This window comes from Neomonachus schauinslandi, chromosome 6 (genome assembly GCF_002201575.2).
Source record: "Neomonachus schauinslandi chromosome 6, ASM220157v2, whole genome shotgun sequence".
NCBI classification, from domain to species: Eukaryota; Metazoa; Chordata; class Mammalia; order Carnivora; family Phocidae; genus Neomonachus; species Neomonachus schauinslandi.
Window position 1 is genome coordinate 49,763,540 of NC_058408.1, and position 20,659 is coordinate 49,784,198.

General features: G+C 47.7%; 1 protein-coding gene across 2 annotated transcripts in view; it reads left to right on the forward strand.

The window, feature by feature from the left end:
• Positions 1-20,659, forward strand: part of ASTN1 (astrotactin 1) — a 304,291-nt gene that overhangs the window by 137,262 nt on the left and 146,370 nt on the right. The window contains exons 3-7 of one of the 2 annotated variants that reach the window (XM_044916397.1): positions 11,414-11,807; positions 13,314-13,460; positions 14,478-14,585; positions 19,065-19,214; positions 20,259-20,450. In XM_044916397.1, coding sequence (XP_044772332.1) covers positions 11,414-11,807; positions 13,314-13,460; positions 14,478-14,585; positions 19,065-19,214; positions 20,259-20,450 — 991 coding nt within the window. The remainder of the gene's footprint in view (positions 1-11,413; positions 11,808-13,313; positions 13,461-14,477; positions 14,586-19,064; positions 19,215-20,258; positions 20,451-20,659) is intronic. The other variant, XM_021682607.1, reaches the window with a different exon arrangement.

The window sequence follows — 20,659 nt, forward strand, 5'->3', positions numbered from 1 at the left end:
CTGGGGTCTCTGCCTGCTAGTGTAGTCAGAGCTGTGGGATAGGACACAGAAGAATTAGGGATTAAAGATTAATTAAGAAATGCCCACGTATGCTTTAGGAGTGCGGAGAAAAGAAAATGACATGTCTGAGGATTGGAGAAATCAAAGTTGGTTTGGGGACGGAGAGGGACTTCTGGTGGGGCCGTGAAAGGGGGTGAAGGGTTCAGGCAGAGGTATAGAGAGGGAGGGCATGTCGGGAAGGAGAGGGCAAAGGCATGGACACACCCTATTAGCCCATGCCTGTCTCGCCTCTCTCCCTCCCTCTCCTCCTGCCCCCTCTCAACCCCTCCTTTCTCTCTCTCTCCCCACTCTCTCTCTCTTACAATAACACTGTATCTTAAGAATAGAAAGTGGAAAAATGAAATCCCATGAACACTGTGATCTGAATTAAATCATAATGATGCTGTTGGTTGGCTGGGAATGGCCCCCATGGGGTCAGCAACACATGCCCGCCCCAGGTACAGAATAATGCATTGTCTGGAAAGATGATGTCTGTCTCATCAGTTGCCTTGGAAGCAAGAACCCCTGACTGTCTTTGTATCATGGGAGTCTCTGGCCAGGTCAGGATGACCTGTGGAGTCACACTGCGTGATCCAGCCACTGATCAGTAAATCAAAACTGGATCAGAGTTGGGCCTTTTGTTACTTTCCCTGGGGTGGTGAGGGGAGAGCAGGGGTGGCTGGGACTCAGCTTCCAGCTTCCCTCTGCTTGGGCTCATCTTTGGCTGGTGAGTCCAAGGGCCTGGTAGATGTGACTAGCATCTGGCCGGGAACAAAGGGAGCCATGGACAGCTAGTGAAGAAATTGAGTTACAGGTGTCAGGTTCTCTAGTTAACCACATCACCTCCCCCTCAAAAGTCAAACACAAGAGAGAAATCCATGGAAAACCAGAAGAACAAAGCTGACATCATGCAGAGCAGGGTGGGTAGGATGCCAGGGAGGGAGGAGGCAGAGCAGGGCAACTTTTTTTTTTTTTTTAAATTAATGATGGGAAGCATTTGGAGACTTTACAATGGCTTTGCCTGCAAAAATGTAGTTAGCCAAAGACAAAATGCTGCTGATGCTGGAGCTGGTAGTTGAAGGAAGCCTGCCCTAATGAGAACATCATTGTCTCACTCAGAGATTGCCTTCACAGACCAGGCCTCTTCTCCAGATTTTGTGCTTGATTAGTTCCAGAGAAAAATTGAATTATAATCATTTTTTAAGAGGGAGAAATAAGAACAACAGCACTTAGTACATGGCCCAAGAGGAGATTCTTTTGACTGTCAGTCTTCCCTCTCCCTCCCCTCTTTGATACCAGACAAAGCTTGTTGGCAAGAGCAAGAGGTTTGGAAGCTATCTTGGCCTAGGATACTCTAATTGTGTTTGTACGTCAGTGTCTCTGCTCTCCTTAATCCCTTTGCCTGTTCCCTTCGCTACAATTCTTCAGCTTTAATATGCATCTTCCTTGGATGCCAAGACTGAGTCACAGCTGGAACGTTACAGGAGCTGTGACCATGGGTGCCCATTGTTCTCCTCCATGTTGTGGGTCAAGTCAGTTCCAAGTTAGAGGTCCATTAGGAGCAGAAAGCTGTGTATAAGGGTTTTGCTAACTCCTGGATTTGACTAGTTTGAATGACTTGCATTGGAAGTGACCATTATCATCCTTTGAGTTCTAACACAAGACATGACTGCAGGCCTTCTCCAAATCTGTTGGCCAGCCATCTTTAGATGACCCAACTGTGACCAGTTCCTAGCTTCCCTGAAAGTGTTCCAGTCCAACATTTCCTTCCCAGTCTGTTTTCTCCATGTGTTGCTCTCTTGTGGAAAACATCCACTGCTCCTCTTAGGCCTCTGTGCCCAGAATAAGGGCTTACAGATGGCAAAGACACCGAAGTCTGTGTGCCTGTGTAGTAGACGGTGCTCAAGGAAATGCTCGAGCATCTGTACCTGCCAACACTGAAGACAGTTGATTTCGCTTAGAAAACCTCTACCCAAGGATAGGTAGCTCCATAGATTTTCCCTGCCTGTGTCAAAATGACAGCCTGATAATATAGCCACCACTGGCACAATTAAATTATTGCTTGAAATTATGCATTTGGTTAACCCAGTGATCAAACTTAACTGAGGAGGATTGGGGGCATCCAGGGCAGACCGTGTAGACAGTACTTAGTGTGGACATTTGGGAATCCTTACTTGTATAACCCTAAGGGTCATGTACAGGTGCAAAGCCTTTGAGGGCTTCATTTAGAGAAGATGGAAGTTAGGGAATTGGGGCCGCGGGCCCAGGCCCAGTGGTGGGCCCCTTTCTACTCAGCCAGGTCTTAGAACATCATTAAGATCAGTGGTTGAGTCTTGATTTGGCTTCAATACTAACTACCACATAAACCTGAGCATGTTACTTAACCTCTCTGATCTCCTGTTTTCTCATCAAAAAATGGAAACAGTGATTTCTACTACTTATATGTATTGGTGGGATTAAATAAAATAATGTAATTTGCCAGGTGCCGTGTTTGGCACATGGTAAATACTTTACAAATGGTAGGTATTATTCCTCCTTCATTGCACCGATACTGTAGGAATAAGGCAGTGTGTCCATAGAATTACAAAATAAGGCAGTAATTGGAGGGGGGCGGAATTAAGCATGTGTAATGGGATTGCTCTAAGAAGCTGAGAAATGCTTTCATGGTGGTTTGTAGCCTTCAAGGCACAGAACTACCCCTCAGCTCAGTAGGGTTGTCACCTCTCCCAGTGAAGACACTGCACCATTGGAGATTCCTTTGTGAGGAGGAAGGCTGGGCACGGCTCCTGAAGATGTGACTAGACTCTGGCACACCGGACCTCACGGCAATTATGATGATAAAGTTGTGCCTTTCTGTGTGGGACAGGAATACGATCAGGGCCCACACCCAATGTGAAGGGCCTTCCACCTGTCCTCCAACTAGCAAGCATCTCTGAATAGCACAGCCTTTAAAGATCCATCTCCTTTCTTTTTTCGGGGGAGGAAACAGAGCTTTTGAATCTCCACTGGTTCAGAAAGTGATTATGTACCAAATTCAGGGAAATCTTGACATCTTGATTCTCTCACCTTTCTGTCCCCCACTTTTTTCCATCTGAAGTCACTGGTGTCCCGACAGGTCATCAGAGTCCCCACAGGTACCTTGCATAGGGTCTGCCCTCAGTGACTGGTCTTTAATGTTTTCATTTGCTCGGCCCCAGCTGCTGCCCACAGAGCTATTAGGTCTCTGAGACCTCTCACCTCCCCTTGGGCTGGGCTGCCTGACTTTTGGGAGCTGGGAGGAAGAGGGGTTTAACATCCCCATTATCTTCAGAGAGAAAGAGGGTGAAAGTCTAATGGTCATTAGCATATACCGTGCCAGCTTCTGTTACTTGTTCAGTCATTCCCTTAATGTTTGGTCCTAATGGAGCAGATTATTGTTATTATTTTATTTCATCAAGATCACCTACTGCATAAAAACAAAGAGGAATGGAGGTAAGGAACGTGGCCAGGAATAAGCACTGAGCATTATCCAGCTGGAGATATTTATTTATTGGCTTCATGCTTGGCTTGTGAAGCTTTGAAGGGCAGGTGCACGTAGCCCATGGAGGGAGCCTGTCTCACGCGGCTCTGCCCATGGGTTGCTGAGACAGCGACCTGGAGTGCTTCTGCTTCTCTGTGGACCCTTTTATCTCCCAGCCTGCCTGTGGTGCACAGGGTCCATGTATCTCTGGTGGGACGGGAGGACCTCAGCTTTGTCCGGCATCCTGATTCCTCCCGCCTCTCCCACTCTGCAGAGATCTAGGCAAGTCTTGGGAATTAGGGTAGCCTTGGACTGAGAACACCCCGCCTACAGCAAGCTGCTTCTGGCCCCCCACCTCCCCCAGCTGCATGGCCTTGGCATTCTCATTAAGGCAAACAATAGGCCCCCGAAGCCCCTGAGGATCAGAGAGCTCTGAGTTCCTTATGAACAAATACACTCTTGCTTTTGTTTGGGACAGTGAAGTCAAGGTTCTGAGGCAAGAAAAACTCCCAAGAACCAAAAAGGCAGTTCTATAAAAGAACCTGAAAGAGGACAACTTGAAGTAGCCCGGGCCGACTCCAGCATGCTAGCCTCCAGCCACTTTCCCTGTAGGGCTTCAGGCTCTCATTTATGAAACTCCTGAAGGCTCATAAAGAAATTGAAGACAAACTTCCTGTATTAAAGAAGAAAGATGGTGATCAAACCTAACAGAATTAAAATGTTTAGACCTGGGAAAAACAAAAAATTTAAAAAGCTATAAAGTTGAGTCTCCTCCTGAGAAGAACTTCATTCATAGCATCTTCAGGTGGGAAGGGCCTTCAGATGTGAGCTGCCTAACCTAGAAGTTTCTTAGTCTTAGAGTTTGTCTCTTGCTTATGGAAGGCTGTCTTTACCCCCACAGGGGGTAAATGAGAGAAGGTCATGGGGGGGCATCTTCTTTCATCCCTGATCTTTGGGTACTTGCACCTGGAAACTTGAGGAAGGGGTCCTGACGCATCTCATGGCTGCAGGCTAACGTAGTATCATGCCCCGGTGAGAGGCTGATAAGGCAGGGCAAGCCTGTCCCTTGCCAGCGGGATGTGCAATTCACGTCAGAAGACCCAGAGGACATATTGAGGCCTCTTAATTAACGTGGTGGCCCGTGGCAACTGGAAAGCATTTCCACACCATTAAAGACTTCAGAAAACCCCCAAGGGGAGGTAATGTTCCTAATAATTTATAAATTGAACTTGCTACTTAATATGCTTCACATGTTTCTCTTGTCTTCCATTTGGGAAGGAGATGGGCAGGGGATAATGGATTTCTATTCACCAGCCACCACAGAAAAGAGAATCTGCCAGAAGAGCAAACCAAGGGGCCTTCTCTTCTTGTTTCGGTGACTCCTGCTGGCAGGAAAAGGATCCTCAAGGTCAGGAACATGTTACTACAATTTGGATGACATCAGCTCATTTCAAAGGCCTTACTGTGACTTTGGAGCTCCCTATCAGGGACTCCGTTGGCTAGTGAGCACTGATAGCCCGCCTCTGAAGGATCGGCTCCGTTACTTCCTTGGTCTGTAGTTACTGGCTTTACTGCGCAAGAAGAGCTCACGGACATTTTCTCCACCAGTTGTTTACCAGTTGAGAGCTAGTTCCAGTTTGACGAGGATCAGTGTTAACAATCAGAAAGTTTTCAAGTTGGAAGAATCAATTCATTTCTTTCAGTCACCTCATTTGCTAGATGAGAGCCTGGGGAAGGTTTAAAGAAGTTACGCAACTTGAGGGGCGCCTGGGCAGCTCAGTTGGTTACGTATCTGCCTGCGGCAGAGGTCATGATCTCAGGGTCCTAGGATCAAGCCCTGCATCCAACTCCCTGCTCAGTGGAGAGTCTGCTTCTCCCTCTCACTCTGCCCCTCCCCTGACTCGTGCTCTCTCTCTCTCTCTCTCTCCCCCCCGCCCCAATAAATAAATAAATAAATAAATAAAATCTTTAAAAAAAAAAAAAAAAGATTTTGTGCATCTTGCGCAGAGTCCCTCTGCTGGTTAGCCCTGCTGTTTTATTGGTGGTCTCCATGCTATTAGTAACTTAGGTCTAGTTTTCCACTGGGCTCAGAAACAGGGTCAGACAAGACCTTGAAAAATCATCTATTTACCTCACCCGTTTTCTGCCCCTGGAACATTTGGATCTAGATTAGAGTATGACTGGCGATGCCATGTGGGCTTGCATGGTTTTTCTCCTCTTGGTCTGTCTTCTTTGAAAGCCGGAAATAGATAAAAGTGGTCACTGTCATCTCTGAGAGAGGTCCTTTGCCCCAGACCCTTGGGCATTGTTACTGGGTGAAAATAGGAGACACGAGCCACCAAACTTGTCTTATTTCATTCTTATTTTCTAACCACCATTTAATTCCTTGAGGAATATAATTTGAATTCAGTGTGTCCAGTTGCCTTGAGGGATAATTAATTATGTCTCAGACTCAGTCTTCTGGTTACTCCTGGGGTGAAATGAAGCTTTGAAATGTGAGCTGATTGATTGGCTGCAGTCCCTTGACAGATGGTAGCTGGAAACATAATCTCAGCTTTTCCATTTCTCTGCCAAGGGTTCACAAAACCCAGGTGACTCCCTAAACTTCAGTGACATTTGATAGAGTGAGATTCTTTATTCTGGGAGTATATGACACTGATATGGGATGAGGGACGGATTCCACTGGCCCCGGAGGTATCCCTAGAGTATCATCTCCAGTCCAAGATATCTTTAGCTACCACAGCTTCTTCTGTTATGAGGAGTAATGACATTTCCAGTTCTTGTGATCTGTTTTCATCTGACTCTTGTGCCTGTATTTGCCTTTAAAAACCAATTATACAGATTATTTCGTCAAACTTGAATGTAAAGTCCATGAGATCAGGGACTGTCCCTGTACTATTCACTGCAGTATCTCCATCACAGTGATCACTAGAAACGTGCCTTACCGAAGTGAGTATATACTTGAATGATTGAGTAATGAATTGAATGAATGAGTTACATAAGCAACTGATTTGAATAAGCTTTGCTGGCAAGCGCACAGAAGGTGTCTATATTGAAATACATTCACAGACGACCTCTCCTTCCCTCCCTGCCTCCCTTCCTTCTGTAATTATCAAATACCTTTATGCCATGCACTGTGCTTGGCTCTGGAGCTTAGTGGTCCCTGCTCTCATGAGGTCTGTAATCCAATAGATGAGATGCACAAGCAAATCAAAGGTAAAATATTTGTGGTCAGAGTTATGTGGAGGGTTCTGTGGGCAGTTCAGTGAAACAAGGGAAGAACTGGCTGAGGTTATGTCACTGAACTGACTTAGAAGGACAAGTAGGAGTTGGCTCAGGGAGGGAGGTGTGATCTAGACCCAGAACGAATACATAGGTCCGATAATGAGTCAGTCTGTGGTTACGCTGTGTGATTGGGATGAGCATAAAAGGGAGATCTGCTTAGATCTGTCCCTGGGCAATCACCATCAGTGTTATATAAAACATTGTTACACAAAGATTTCAAAATCTGCAAATGATCTGACAAATCTCATACTATTCTCTCAGGTAAGTGCCGAAAATGTCAGTTTCGTAATAAAAGCTGATTTCATTTTTTTTTAATCTCTATTAGAGCCAGTAGAAATGATTTATTGATTTTTAAAGAAAAATATACTTTAAATGCCACTTTTGTTTTTTTTGCATGCAACTTGTTAATGGATGTGGAGTTCTCATATACCCCAAACGTGCTTCTAGTTATTTAATGTTAACAGTTTTGAGGAAAATCAATAGAATAATCAGAAAACTCATGAAAAGATGAATAAAGAACGAAACAATTCCATACCTTGCAGTTATTGTTTGTTTTTTTTTGAATATTCAAAGTTTGCAACTTGTTACTTGTCGCTTGGGTCCACACATACCTTAATGATTTTGCTTTGTTTTGTTTTGAATGCCATAGAGGTTGAAGCTAACACACATCAATGAAGAACACCCTCTGAGCGCCGCTCAGGTAGTACAGAATTGCAAAGCCAGGGGTGCCCGTGTGAACTCCTGCTGGCTTTCCGTAAAGCCTCCTGTGCTCGTCTGTGTGTTCGTTCACACACTCCGGCTGGAAGTCTGGCTGGAGTGGAACGCCTGGGGGAAGTTTGTTCCTCCCAGCAAACTTTATTCCATCAGACAAGAAGATGTGCGCAGCTTGCCTTTCCCTTTTTGACCTGGTTATCAGGAAGCTCCTCAGCATAACTCCCGGTCCAGGGGCTCTTTCCATTTCATCTGCTGCCTCTGTTCCTTTAGATTATTTGAAAGAAAAACTGTAGAGTCTCTCTGACTTAAATTGAAGCTGCATAAAATTCTCTGTGGAAGTAGAGTGGTTAAAAATAATGCTAAGATCAATGAACCATGGTTTATCCAGGCATGCAAAAGCAGTCGATCGTGAGCACCAGATTTCCATGTCCTCGTTGTGGAAGGAAAGTTGTCAAGGTGGTTACATCCATGACTTCTCCTAGTGTAGTGGAGGGTCTCTCCCTACTCCTTCCTACCTGGGATCTTCTCACTGGACAGAGCAGATAAGCAGTTCAGAGGGATTTGTGTGTAGTGATTTTACAAATTATTGTTATTGTTACCAAAATGTTATTATTAAATTATAGTCCATGTTATATTATGTAACACTATATATATATATGATTATTTATGTAACAATCCACAATTAGTAAATCATTGCCAAGTATTATGACACCTGCCACCAATTTGGGTTATAGAAGCAGAAACTGTACCACAACTTGAATACCTGAGAATCATCCTTTTTCCTCTGTCTGTGCGGAGCTTCCCTTAGTGGCTGGAGCTCATTACTAGTAACTGATTGAGAAAAACCTAAGGTTGTTGGGAGTCACTGACTCTAAGCAGGGGAAACGTTTCAATAAAGCAAGGTTATAGATGTTAAATACACTGGCTTAGCCAATCGAAAACTTGTGTTCTAGCTCCCTAAAAGTTACTACTTAGAAATAAATAAATATAAAATATTTCTAATGAAGTGTCTAGGGCCACACAGGGTAAAGGGAATTTTAGATGCACCTAACAAAGCAGTGCCATGAGGAGGATCGGGTCTAGAGCCACTTTGGCAGTATCTAGTTTCGTAGTTTCTCTGGGCCTTAGTTTCTTCATCAGAAGAGGAGGGGCCAAACCTAGAGATTTTCAATGGGTCTCACAGTTGAAAGAGAAATTTAACAAAATTGAGATCTAATGGTATCTTCCAGGCACCTAGGGATGTGTGATGCGCGTTGTCTTATTTTAGCATAGAGACCTTGAAACGTGAGTGTTGTCTTTCCACTCCCAACTAATCTTGGGTTTGGACACTTAGTGGGGGCTCGGTGAAAGGTCCTTTGTTTATGATGGCGCCTCTTTTGACCCACTGTCAGCTAGATGTGCCCTTTGAGAAATGAGGCTAGATCTAAGTGGGCTCATGCATGCATCCCACCTGCTGATGATTTGTGGGATACACCGCTCACTAGGGGTGTGTGTTTGCAGTGTGTAAGCGCTGTGCAGGGTCGCTGTAGCCCGGTGGTTAGGCACGGAGGCTCTGCCATGGGAGGCGTTTTGTTCCCATTCTGGAACTACTGTTTATTTGCTCTGTGCCCTTGAACAAGTTACTTAACCTCTGTGCCTGAGCCTTTTCAAAGGTCAAATGAGCAAATAGTTGACCCTATCCGGCGTAGTTAAAAGTGTGGAGCATTTAGAACACATGTCTGATACATAGTGACAGCCCCATACTGGACGGCTATTCTTGCTGTATTCAGGCTGCATCCGATCATAACCTGTTGTGATCATCTGAAAGGAGAAATTGAGGGGAAACCTGGAGGGGCCCCCCCGAATACCTCTGTGTGAGCGGAAAGTTGGTGTTTCAGCCATTCCTTGGAGATTGATGTTTACACTGCTCTTATAGCTCTTTAGGGAATAAAATTACCTCTTGCTTTCACTAGCCTAATTCAATGTCTGACAACTTCTCTCACTCTGGAACTTATTCTTTCTGTGTGGCTTAATTGCCTATTGTTGCAGTTTCAATTTGGGGTGAGGGAAAGGATGGTGGGTCTGACTCTGAGATAAAGGGCCTGCTGAAAAACTAGCAAGTTGGACTCAAGCAGGGGCTCTCAGCACGCTGCTGCGGGGCTCGGGCTCAGGGGCTTGGCTGCGACACTTGGGGAGGGGGCGGTCTGCAGGCTGCAGGGAGGGACGGTGGGCTGCAGGGAGGCGACCGTCGGCCATGACCTGGAATACCTACCCCTGCACCCCCACCCTCACTGCAACGGGCAGCTTCATATTTATGCTGTCTACTTGCATGAGAGATTTCACCAGGAGAAACGGTTCCACAGATAAAGGAAAAATCTGAAAAACATGGAGGCCAGTGTATGTCCCTGAAAAGCCACCTGACATGACCTGTCACTTGGCAACTGACTCTGTTGCTTCTTGTCTCAGCTGCTCTGTGCCTGTTTGAAAGTGGCAACATTTTGTGTGTGTGTGTGTGTTTTGTTCACGGTGCTGGCAGGGGAGGGAAAGTAAATGGGAAGATTTATCGGGAGAGGAACTTTATAAATTCAAGATATAATTCTCACAAGACTGGAGAAAGCCCTTGTTCATGTGTTTGAGGGGATAATCTTGACCCAGCCTTGTGTGGGTGGGCCCCCTGGGAATTAATAAGGGGTTTTCATCTCTAGCCTATTGGATGGGGTGGCAGTGACTGAAGCCCAAGTCGAGAGCAGAACCATTTGGCACAGCCCCACCTAATGAAACAGGTTCGGAGGGATATTGACCAAAATAAGGGGAGTGAATACAGATCGTGCACTGGAAGATTTATGCCTGCTGAGTGCTGGGGAGCAACGGGTGTGTAAGGCTTTCCCCCCAACCCCCCCCTCCCCCGGAATGTCAAGGTGAGGTGCTCAGTGTCACTAAGCATGGCATCCTGGCCTCTGCTAGACAACGGAGTGGAGTCCTGGTGTTTAGGGAGTGGCCTCAGAGGATGGCCTGGGAGCATGAGAAGGTTCACAAGGAAACTCCTTTGCCAGCCGGACTCCAGGACATGGGTCTCAATCCCTCCCTCGAGCAAGAATGGGAGTTCGATCACTCAGGACATCGTGAGTGGGAGTAAGCTGTCCCCTAAAGCCGTAGTGATCCAAAAAAGTCATGTTCAGATGGTGAGCGTCTGCCACACACTTGCTTGTAAATCCCTAATGGATGCAAACTTCTCTTTGGATTGGTCGATGGTCTTCCCCTACTCTGACGGAGACATTTAAGGTCAGGCTCAGGCCATCCCTGATTCCATGTGACACACTCTGCTAGGCACTGTGCACCATTCCCTAACATAGTCCTTACCACCACCTTCCCAGGCCAAGTGGCACCTTCTCCATTATATAGAGAAGGACTTTGAGGTTCCAAATTTGGGGGGGCTCACTGATCATTGATGTAGCCAGAGTTAGAATCTATATACATGGCTGATTTTTAAGATGTGAGACAGGAAGAAACTAGATGCCATTCTGCTGCTAAAAATTGGCTGGAAACCAGCTTTCTGCATAACAGATTTGCCTTAACAAACTAACCCTCTCCCCTATTTCTACAACTGAAGTCATACACACCACACACACACACACAGACTTCTCTTTCACAGTGTTTGCTAAGCCAGAAGCAACTGTGGATCACTTAAATGAGGCCCTGGTCATCCCAGGTCCATTTTTCTCCATTTTCCTTCAACACCTGTCACCACGGACTTGTGGTGATGCTTGCTCTAAGTGCTTACCGCACCTGAATGAATGAATTAATGAGTGAGTGATGGATGGGGGGGGAGGGGCGATGCCTCTTTGTGGGACGAGCTCACCCATCTTCCGACGTCTGTCTGCTGTCCTCTCCTCCCAGGGTGGCATGATTGCTCTGCTGCTGTCCATCTTGTGCCTGGTGATGATCCTATACACTCGCCGGCGCTGGTGCAAGCGCCGCAGGGTGCCCCAGCCCCAGAAGAGTGCCAGCGCCGAGGCCGCCAATGAGATTCACTACATTCCCTCTGTGCTGATCGGCGGGCACGGACGGGAGAGTCTGCGCAATGCCCGTGTGCAGGGCCACAACTCCAGTGGCACCCTGAGCATCCGGGAGACCCCCATCCTGGACGGCTATGAGTACGACATCACAGACCTGCGCCACCACCTGCAGAGGGAGTGCATGAACGGAGGGGAGGACTTCGCCAGCCAGGTCACCCGCACCCTGGACTCCCTGCAGGGCTGCAACGAGAAGGCAGGGATGGACCTCACGCCAGGTGGGCAAGTCGCTCCTCCCCTTGGGGAACTAGGGAGTGAGTAGGGAACAGCTTTTCTAGTCTTGGGGCCGGTTGTCATGCATAATGGCATGTACCTGTGCCCTTTCCCGGGTGGGCCAGAGGGTACATGCTTTCCTGAGACAACGGGACCTGTTTTCTAATGGGGGAAATCAGAAGAACAGGTATACACTGAATCCCTCTCCGCTTCGCCTTTGCACTGGAAGCAGAGACACCTTTACACCCAACAGAAGAGTGGGTTAGATAGAGCCTTTTTCTTATATAATAGAGCAGTCCCCAGGGAAATAAGAAGCTAGCAAGAAAGATCAGCGCGTGTGTACAGCATTTTTGCATGTCGCATGTTTGCTTAGGTGATCTAAGTATCCACTGAGTGGGAGGACAGAGGTGTCTGTTCTTTTCTATGACTCTGGAGACCTTGGTCTGGGGAGGGAGTGGTTGGTTGTGTTGTCTTGCCCATGCCTCTCTGGTCTTTACAAGGGTCGTACTTCTTCAAAGAAGATTAGGAATGCAATCAAGCTGTCTGACCTTAGATGCCTTGTGTTTCTATGGAGATGCTGGGTGGAAAAGACTTGGACCTGATCAGGCTGAACAAAATCAGGGTCAACAAAATGCAGAGAGGAAATGACTGTACTTTTCTTTTATAGCAGCCCTCCTGTCTATCTCTGAGACTTCCGTAAATAAGCAACTCCTCATAAATAAAGCCCCAAGACAGTGATCCCTCAAAAAACTGCTCAATTCTCTAAAGAAGACATTTTTCATACTGAATATTGCTTAAGATATATAGACTTTCAGTGGGGCTTTTTTTGATGATTTTATTTATTTATTTGACAGAGAGATAAGCGAGAGCAGGAACACAAGTAGGGGGAGTGGTAGAGGGAGAAGCAGGCTTCCCACCGAGCAGAGAGCCCGATGCAGGGCTCAATCCCAGGACCCTGGGATCATGACGTGAGCCGAAGGCAGACGCTTAGTGACTGAGCTACCCAGGCGCTCCTCAGTGGCGCTTGAAGAGAGGGAAATCACATCATAGAAGTCTCGAATTTGAGGCGCCCGAGTGGCCCAGTCGTTGAGCATCTGAGTCTTGGTTTCAACTCAGGTCATGATTTCATGGGTCATGAGATCGACTAGGTGGAAGAGGGAGAAGGCATATTTTGCCTGAATGCACTCAAATTCAGCTTCTTCTAAAGCTCTGTGCCGCCCCAGAGAAAGGAATCTGTTGTCTGTCTCTAGCCCACGGGCCACATGTCGTGACCCTAATCAATACAGAATCAATGACTTGGCTTTTCAGTTGCCATCTCTCTCCTCTCCTCCCTCAATTTTGTAGCCCTGCAGAAATCAGAGGAGTATTTAGTCTCTGCCAATCTCTCACTTTAAAGGTTCCTTATTTCAATTCTGTGAAATTCCATTTACGTGGTTCAAGCAGCTTTCCTTGCTCGCACTTTCTTTTGGCCTTTTCTCTGAAAGAATTTGCCTTGACTTTTCCTTCTGCAGGAAGCGACAATGCCAAGCTATCGCTGATGAACAAGTACAAGGATAACATCATTGCCACCAGCCCCGTGGACTCCAACCACCAGCAGGCCACTCTGCTCTCGCACACCTCCAGCAGCCAGAGAAAGCGGATCAACAACAAGGCAAGAGGTATCTGTGTCTGATGGGAGGGCTTGCGGGTGGCGGTTTCCTTAATATCGGTAGAGGCAGGACCATTCATATCCTGGACCCCTGACACTCAGGCATGGCTAGAGGGTGTGTGTTTGAGCCCAGGCTTTCTGGAAGCCTGTTGAGTGTTACTTAGCCAAAAAACTTAAATGTACAAACCTTCTGACCAAGTAATTTCATAAACAAGAATTAATCCTTAGGAAATAATTGGACAAGTGTGCAAAGCCGTGTGTAAAAGGCTGTTCCTCACAACATTGTTTAAAAGAGGGAAAAATTGGAAATAGCTTAAGTGTCCATCAGTAGGGAATCGGTTAGCTACCTGCACATCTGTCTATCGTCCAGTGGCTTATCATGCAGCCATTTAGGATGATAAGATAGATCCATATTTGTTCATATGGGAAGTTGCCCACCAATTTATTAAATGGAAAAAAAAACCCGAGCAAAATGCCATTCGTAAGGGGAGATTAAAAACCTTTATCTATTTCTGTATCAGAAAAAGACAACATATACGTCAAATGTGAACAGAGTTTTTCTCTGATTGACAGGATTTAGGGGATATTGGGGTTGTTCTTTTTGCACATTTCTCTGCATTCTCTTTATTATTTTTTTCCTGTTTATCCCATTGAATGCATATTAATTCCAGGACCAGAGAAAAGCTTTTGAGGAGGGAAATTTCCCTTCCGTCCCTTTCCACCCCCCATCCATGAAGGCCATCTCTGGTGGCGGGGGGGGGGCGGGGGGGGGGAGGCGGCGGGGCGTGGATGGAGCGGGGAGCCTGGGCTGGCTGGGGGTGGGCTCCGGTGACCGCTGTCACAAAAAGGTCCACTTCTCCAATAAATCTGGGTATCAGGAAGCTCCAGCGTCCGTGACTACTGCTCCCAAATTGTCAGTCAGCCTGCTCTTGTTTTTATTGATTTTTCTCTTGAACATGCCCAGTGATTTGGTGTCATGAAGAAAAAACTGAAGATGTCGACTGTGCTGTGCTTCTTTTCATTATAGCTGGTTCCGCCTTCCTGAACCCTGAAGGAGATTCTGGCCCCGAGACAGAAAACGACCCCCAGCTGACCTTCTACACCGACCCCTCGCGGAGCCGGAGGCGCAGCAGAGGTGGGAAGGTTGGAGGGGTCACAGCGGGTGGTGGGGCTCCGGGCAGGGGAGGCGAGGAGCGGCACAGGTGCTGGGTCGGGCGGGGGGCTGTGTGGACCAAAGCCACTTTCTGCAGGAAGCGTCCCTGGACCACAGCTGGTACTTCCTCCTAAGGAAGAAAGAAGAGCCTAGAGTGGAAAATTTCCGAGAATCATCTCTCCCAGATAATGGCGCTCTCAAACAAGTGTTCAAGTTGTTTGAAAGGCTATTTCTTGGTCAGAAGACTCTCAATTCCTTCTGGAAGCCTCAGGAGTCATATTTTGCTGTTTAGACACAGGAAATAAAGTTGATGAAGTGTGTTGTATGTGAAAATGTGGACGGTATATGTACTCTTGCTTGCACAGCCACGCTGGCCTTGGGATTGGGCGAGGCAGCAGCGGGGGAGCAGGGTCGCTGAGGAATGATCCTTGGGTAATGGTATTTGACCTCCCATCCCCTCCCCGGCAGCATCATGGGACCCCAAACCTCCAAGTCCCCTCCGTTCTCCCGGCAGGGTTCCGGTGAGTTCATGCACTCTCCTCAGTACTGCTAGAGCTGTCCTTCCGCGCAGATGCTCCCCGGGCCACTGCCCCTGATGTTCAGGTGTGGCGGTGGCAGATGAGGTGCCCCTGCCCATGACCTTGCTGGTGGCACTCTTGTCACTGAGGGAGGTCTGGGTTCAGTAGGCTTCACCGTTTACTTGCTGTGTGATATTGGAGGAGAACAACAGCTTCTCTGAGCCTGTTTCCTCATATAGGAAGTGTGTTAACAATACCTCACACACAGGGCTCCTGAAAGCATTAAATTATATTAAAATGTGCTTTTTGGGTGACTGGCAGAGCGCTATGCAGTCCCCATTGTCGATGCTCCCAGACCTCTCTGCAGTGCAGCATCAGGCTTGTGCAGCACTCCATCCTAAGGAATTTCGGACAGGGACCTGTTGAGATACAGTGGGGGATGTTTGAGTGGCCTCCCCCTGTGTTATACCCAATGGCATTTTTCCCCAACCAATAATCAGTCAATGCCCCCCAAAAGACATTTACATTTTGCTCTCTCCTACCTCTACTTGAGTTCCTTCCTCACTGAGGGCGTTCTGCCAGAGATTGGAAGCAGCCCTTTTAATTCCCCAGGTCCAGTTTCTCTAAGCTTTGCTATTATTGGGACAAAATTCCTTCCCAGCATTTTTCTCAAGAGATCAGTGGGGCTCTGGGCAGCCTAACGTCTGATGCCCCAGTATCCTTGAGGTGAGAATGTGGATCCCTTGATCCTCTTTATATATTCATATACAGCTGATAGTCAACCTCGGCCCATCCAACTCTGAGCAGGGTGTGTTCTGCTGTAATAAAATCCTGTTTAAGAAAATCCATAGTAATGAATTAGAATGTTTCTTTGCGGCATAAAACTGTTCCTTTAAAATACCAAGCTCTCCTAGTACATCAACTGTTTATTGCTATTAACTAGACTGTAAGCTTCTTAGGGATGGGCATGTCTAATTTATTTTTCCAAAGTGACCAGTGAAGGATTTTGCCTATAATAGATGCTTGTAAGTGTTCATTGAACTGAACTGAATACATCAATCAGGCCGGCAAGAAATTTTATAACTCACCTGCCATAGGTCAGGCTTTGTGATGGGAGGTAGAATCATGAAAACATGGCACAGTGATAAGGCTTAATTTAATATTATAAATAAAGTAAAATGAGTACTCAGAGGACAGAACAGGTCATTCTACCTGGCAGCAATAGGAGACAAAGAAGGAGAAAATAATTAGACCTGGGTTATATACAATGTGTAGAATTTCTTGAAAAAGGAAAATCTAGGGTAAGGACATCCCAGTAAAGAAAATAGCATATAGAAAGCCTGGACGGCACAAAAGAACATGGTAATTTTAAGCAAGTGAAAGTAGTTCTGTATAGCAGGTGTAAGAACATAGGCCACGGGGTGGTAGGGACGGGCCTGGGTAACAGGCCAGCTCCCCGAGGACTACACCTGCATCATGAGTTTGCACTTTGTTCCGTAGGTCACAGGGAACCGCTGGACATTTTGAAGCCAGGTAGAGGTGTTGTATGATGGGTGGATGATACAGAAGGACCAGGGAGGCAGGAAGATGAGTAGCAAGTTATTGCAATCACATGAGAGCAGGAGCAAGTACCCGTAAACAGTGACAACACCGTGTGATAAAAGCTTTAACAGCAGGGTGCACCCAGGGCTAGAGGAACAGCAAGGGATGAGTGAGAATCTGCTCTTAAAGGTTTCAGGGAAGTGTTTACAAGGAGATGCTGTTGGAGCTGAGGCTTGAAGAGTAGGTGTATACCGGGCTGACAAGGTGACAAAATGGCATTCTGTGGAGGAGGAAATGATATGTGCAAAGTCACAGAGACATAAACGATAATGGTCTAGTCAGAGAGTGGGAAAGAGTTTACTAGAATGAAGCGTACGGTGCAGGTTTGCAGTTTGCTTAGGAAACAGGCTGGACGATCAGGAGACAGCACGCGCCTTGACCGGAGGACTCGGACCTAACGCTTCGGTTGGTGCCACTGGAGGCTTTTCAGACCAGAGGCATCGCCCTGGTCCTCTCTGCTTCATAAAGGGTGCCTGTGAGCTCCTGCGGAGGGTAGGCGACAGTGGGGGACGTTGAGGCAGGGAGACTGGGCACATGGCTCTTGCTGCAATCCAGGTGTGCGATGCCGGGCACGGGTCGGGATGGAGAGAATGAAGGCAAGAGAAACTTTGGACACAAGATGGAACCAGATTTAATGGCATCGGAAGGGGGGAGGGCATGGCTTATGTAACGGAGGGCAGGGTCAGACAAGGTGGAGTTTTCCGACTGGAGAAACCAAGTAGCTCAGGGCGCCATTCTCCGGGTGGTGGAAATCGAAGGAAGAGGGAGAGTCCAGTTTTGCATTCGAGTGCCTGGGGGATGTGCTGGATGGTGGCAGATCTGTTGCTGCTCAGGTCCGGTTTGGGCTGGGGATAGAGATTTGTAAGTGTGGGAAAATAGACCCCTTGGTGAAAGGATCCTAAGGTGAAAAGAATATCTCTAGGTAGCAGGGGACAGAGGATCCAGAGGCTGCCTGCCACCCTGCGGTCTCTCATCCCAGCTCCTGCCAGCACACCACTCAGGGCACCTGCCGCCATAATGGGTGGGTGCCGCCATGGACCCAAATCTTCCCTGCGGTCCCGAGAACAGCCATTCCAAAGACTTCCCTGGGCCCAAAGATTGAGTAGTGCCCTGTCTGGGCTGCCGCCTCAGCTGGACCCCTGCCTCGATCCCGGCTCCTTAGCAGCGGCTTGACCCTGGACGTGCCCTGTCGCCTCTCTGATTGTCCCCCGTGGGAGCTGCCTCATCAGACCATGGTCATCGTTAAGTGATATGAGCCACGTAAAGCCTGCGCACTGGCGCCTGACACATAATTACGCTTCATAAATTTTAACTGTCACTATGAGTTTGATCTCTTTGAGACTTATTTTCCTTACCTGTGAAGTAGGTAGTTACTGTCCAGACTCCTAGATTTATTCTAAGGAAGCAAATAATAAAAATAAAATAATGTATGCAAAGCACTTCACCCAATGTCTGACATAATAGTTGCCTTTTATTTCTATCAGTCATAAATGCCAACACAGACCAGACCATAAGAAAATGACAAAGGACACATTTTGTTGGCCACTTGCCTTGCTTTCTTACTTCCCCACATCTGTTCTGCCTCCACGTGAAATGTCCCTCTTGTTACTACCATTTTATCTTCTGCACAAAAACCAGAAACAAAGACACACCAAGAAAACCTTCCTTCCTATTCCTGTCCGCACCTGCCTGTAACTGTCTCCTCAGCATCCTTATTTGCTCACTAAGCTGCCATTTATAATCTCTGACTGCAGGACTGGGGGGGCCCTTCAAGCATGACAACATCCCCTACACATACAGAGCAGACTTTCCTCCTTCCCAGTCCTATAGACAAAGAGTCACCTGTAGGAATCCCACCCACAGAGCTTGGAAAGTTCCTCAGGCAGCAGTTGGAGAAGTAGTTTGAGCCATGGGAGGAAGGAGCTGGTTTGTGAGAGCACCCTCTGTGCAAGAAGCAGGGAGAAGCGCAGAGAGTTCTAGCACATGGTGGAAGCATCCTCTTGGGCAAGAGGCTGGAGCTCAGCCAGGTGAGCAGCAGGGGAGAATGCCCTCCTTTATGATTTCTTTGTGAGCCTGTCCCAGGAAGAGTGCAGTGAACTTGCACACAACTGACTGTTGTTGACCCCAAGGGCCACCAGTAGGCTAAGTCCCTCTGACTCTAGCGGCCGACATGGTGTTCCATGAGGATGAAGCTCACTGGGGTCATGAGCCAGAACATTCCCCGCCTGGGCTAGGTTTGCCCAGTGCCTCCCCTGTTTGCTTGTTTGGGCAGCAGAGCCAGATTAGCCTCCCACTGCCAAGACTCTTACCGCAATGTGTCTTGCTTGTATCTTGCTTCCAGTGGGCTCTCCCCGAAGTCCTGTGAATAAGACCACCTTGACGCTGATCAGCATCACCAGCTGTGTGATCGGCCTCGTGTGCGCCTCCCATGTCAGCTGCCCCCTCGTTGTCAAAATCACCCTGCACGTCCCCGAGCACCTGATCGCCGATGGTAAGCTCGCTTGCGAGGATGCGGCTTCCTCCCCAAAGGGGAAGTTTTCATGTTGGGCCAGGAAGATAGAGAAGCCAGGGCTCACTGTTACTTATTACTGTAAGTGAGGGAAAAATAAACCCAGATAAGTAAGGCTTAGGACAAATTTGGATTGTCCACAGATGAAATCAGAAAGCAGGTTAAAAAAAAAAAAACCCCATAAAATTGAACAGATTACCTCCTCTTCTCTATGCCCACTCCAATTTCTCATTTCTGTTTGCTTTAAAATAAGTCCCTATCTTTGTAGAGAAGTACAGAGCATGCTAGATACAGGTAGATAGACACCGAGAGATTCTCTGGCTTTGGGGAAGGGAGAAGCTAAGTGGAGCTGTGGAGATGATTAAGAATCAGCCATGCTTCGGTTTGGTATGCCCGGGTGAGAAATTCCCGATTGCAGTAACTTGCTAAAAGCCTAGAACTCTGAAGCAATAATTTCCTTTCGTTCTGGGGGACCCCAATATAATGAGGGAGTAGTATGGGTTCAGGAGGCCCTGAATTCGTGAAGCCCAGAGTACCTAATTGACTTGTTAATGTCTCTTCTCTCTGCTGCTAGAAGGCTGAAAACAGGTGGGGACTGTCCGCACTATTAGAGGGCCTGCTATTTCATGGCAAGTGGAGACCAGGCAGCAGGTCCCTGCTCCTTGGGTGAATGCCAGTGCCTATGGCTGGGTCTGATGGAGCCATGCCGTGGCCATCACAGTGCTGCTCTGTCCCAGTATTCCCTAGGTCCACCCTGATAGAGATGGGATCGAGCAAAGCAGCAGGGGATGATGGAGCAAGGGCAGCAGGAGGTCCAAGTGGTGGCCGAGGCTCCATCTGCTGATCCCTTGCTCAGAGGCTCATGACAGGCCAGGGCTGGTAGGAGTAATGACCTCGGATTGGGTTAATCTGTGGAGCATCCTTTACTCTGTCTTGACTGATGCGCGCACATGTGCGTGTGTGTGTGTGTGTGTGTGTGTGTGTTGTAGTGCACCCACAGGCATGCCTCCTCTCTCTCTCCTGCAGGGAGCCGCTTCATCCTGCTGGAGGGGAGCCAGCTGGATGCCAGTGACTGGCTGAACCCAGCTCAAGTGGTGCTCTTCTCTCAGCAGAACTCCAGTGGGCCCTGGGCCATGGACCTCTGTGCCCGGCGGCTCCTAGACCCCTGTGAACACCAATGTGACCCCGAAACTGGTAGGCAGGAGCACCGGGCAGCGGGTAACTGTCAGAGTTCATGCCTCTTGCAATCACCCCCCTTGGAAATCCAGACATAGTCTCCCGATGTTTCCATTGCCTTCGGGGGCCTAGGCTGTGCAAGCTGCCAGTGTGTGGTTGGGACCCTAAACATGTTGGCTTAAAATGTGTTGTCTTCTGGCAGAAACCTTGGAAATATCCTATCTGTAGCTCCAACTCTGTACCCCAGACAG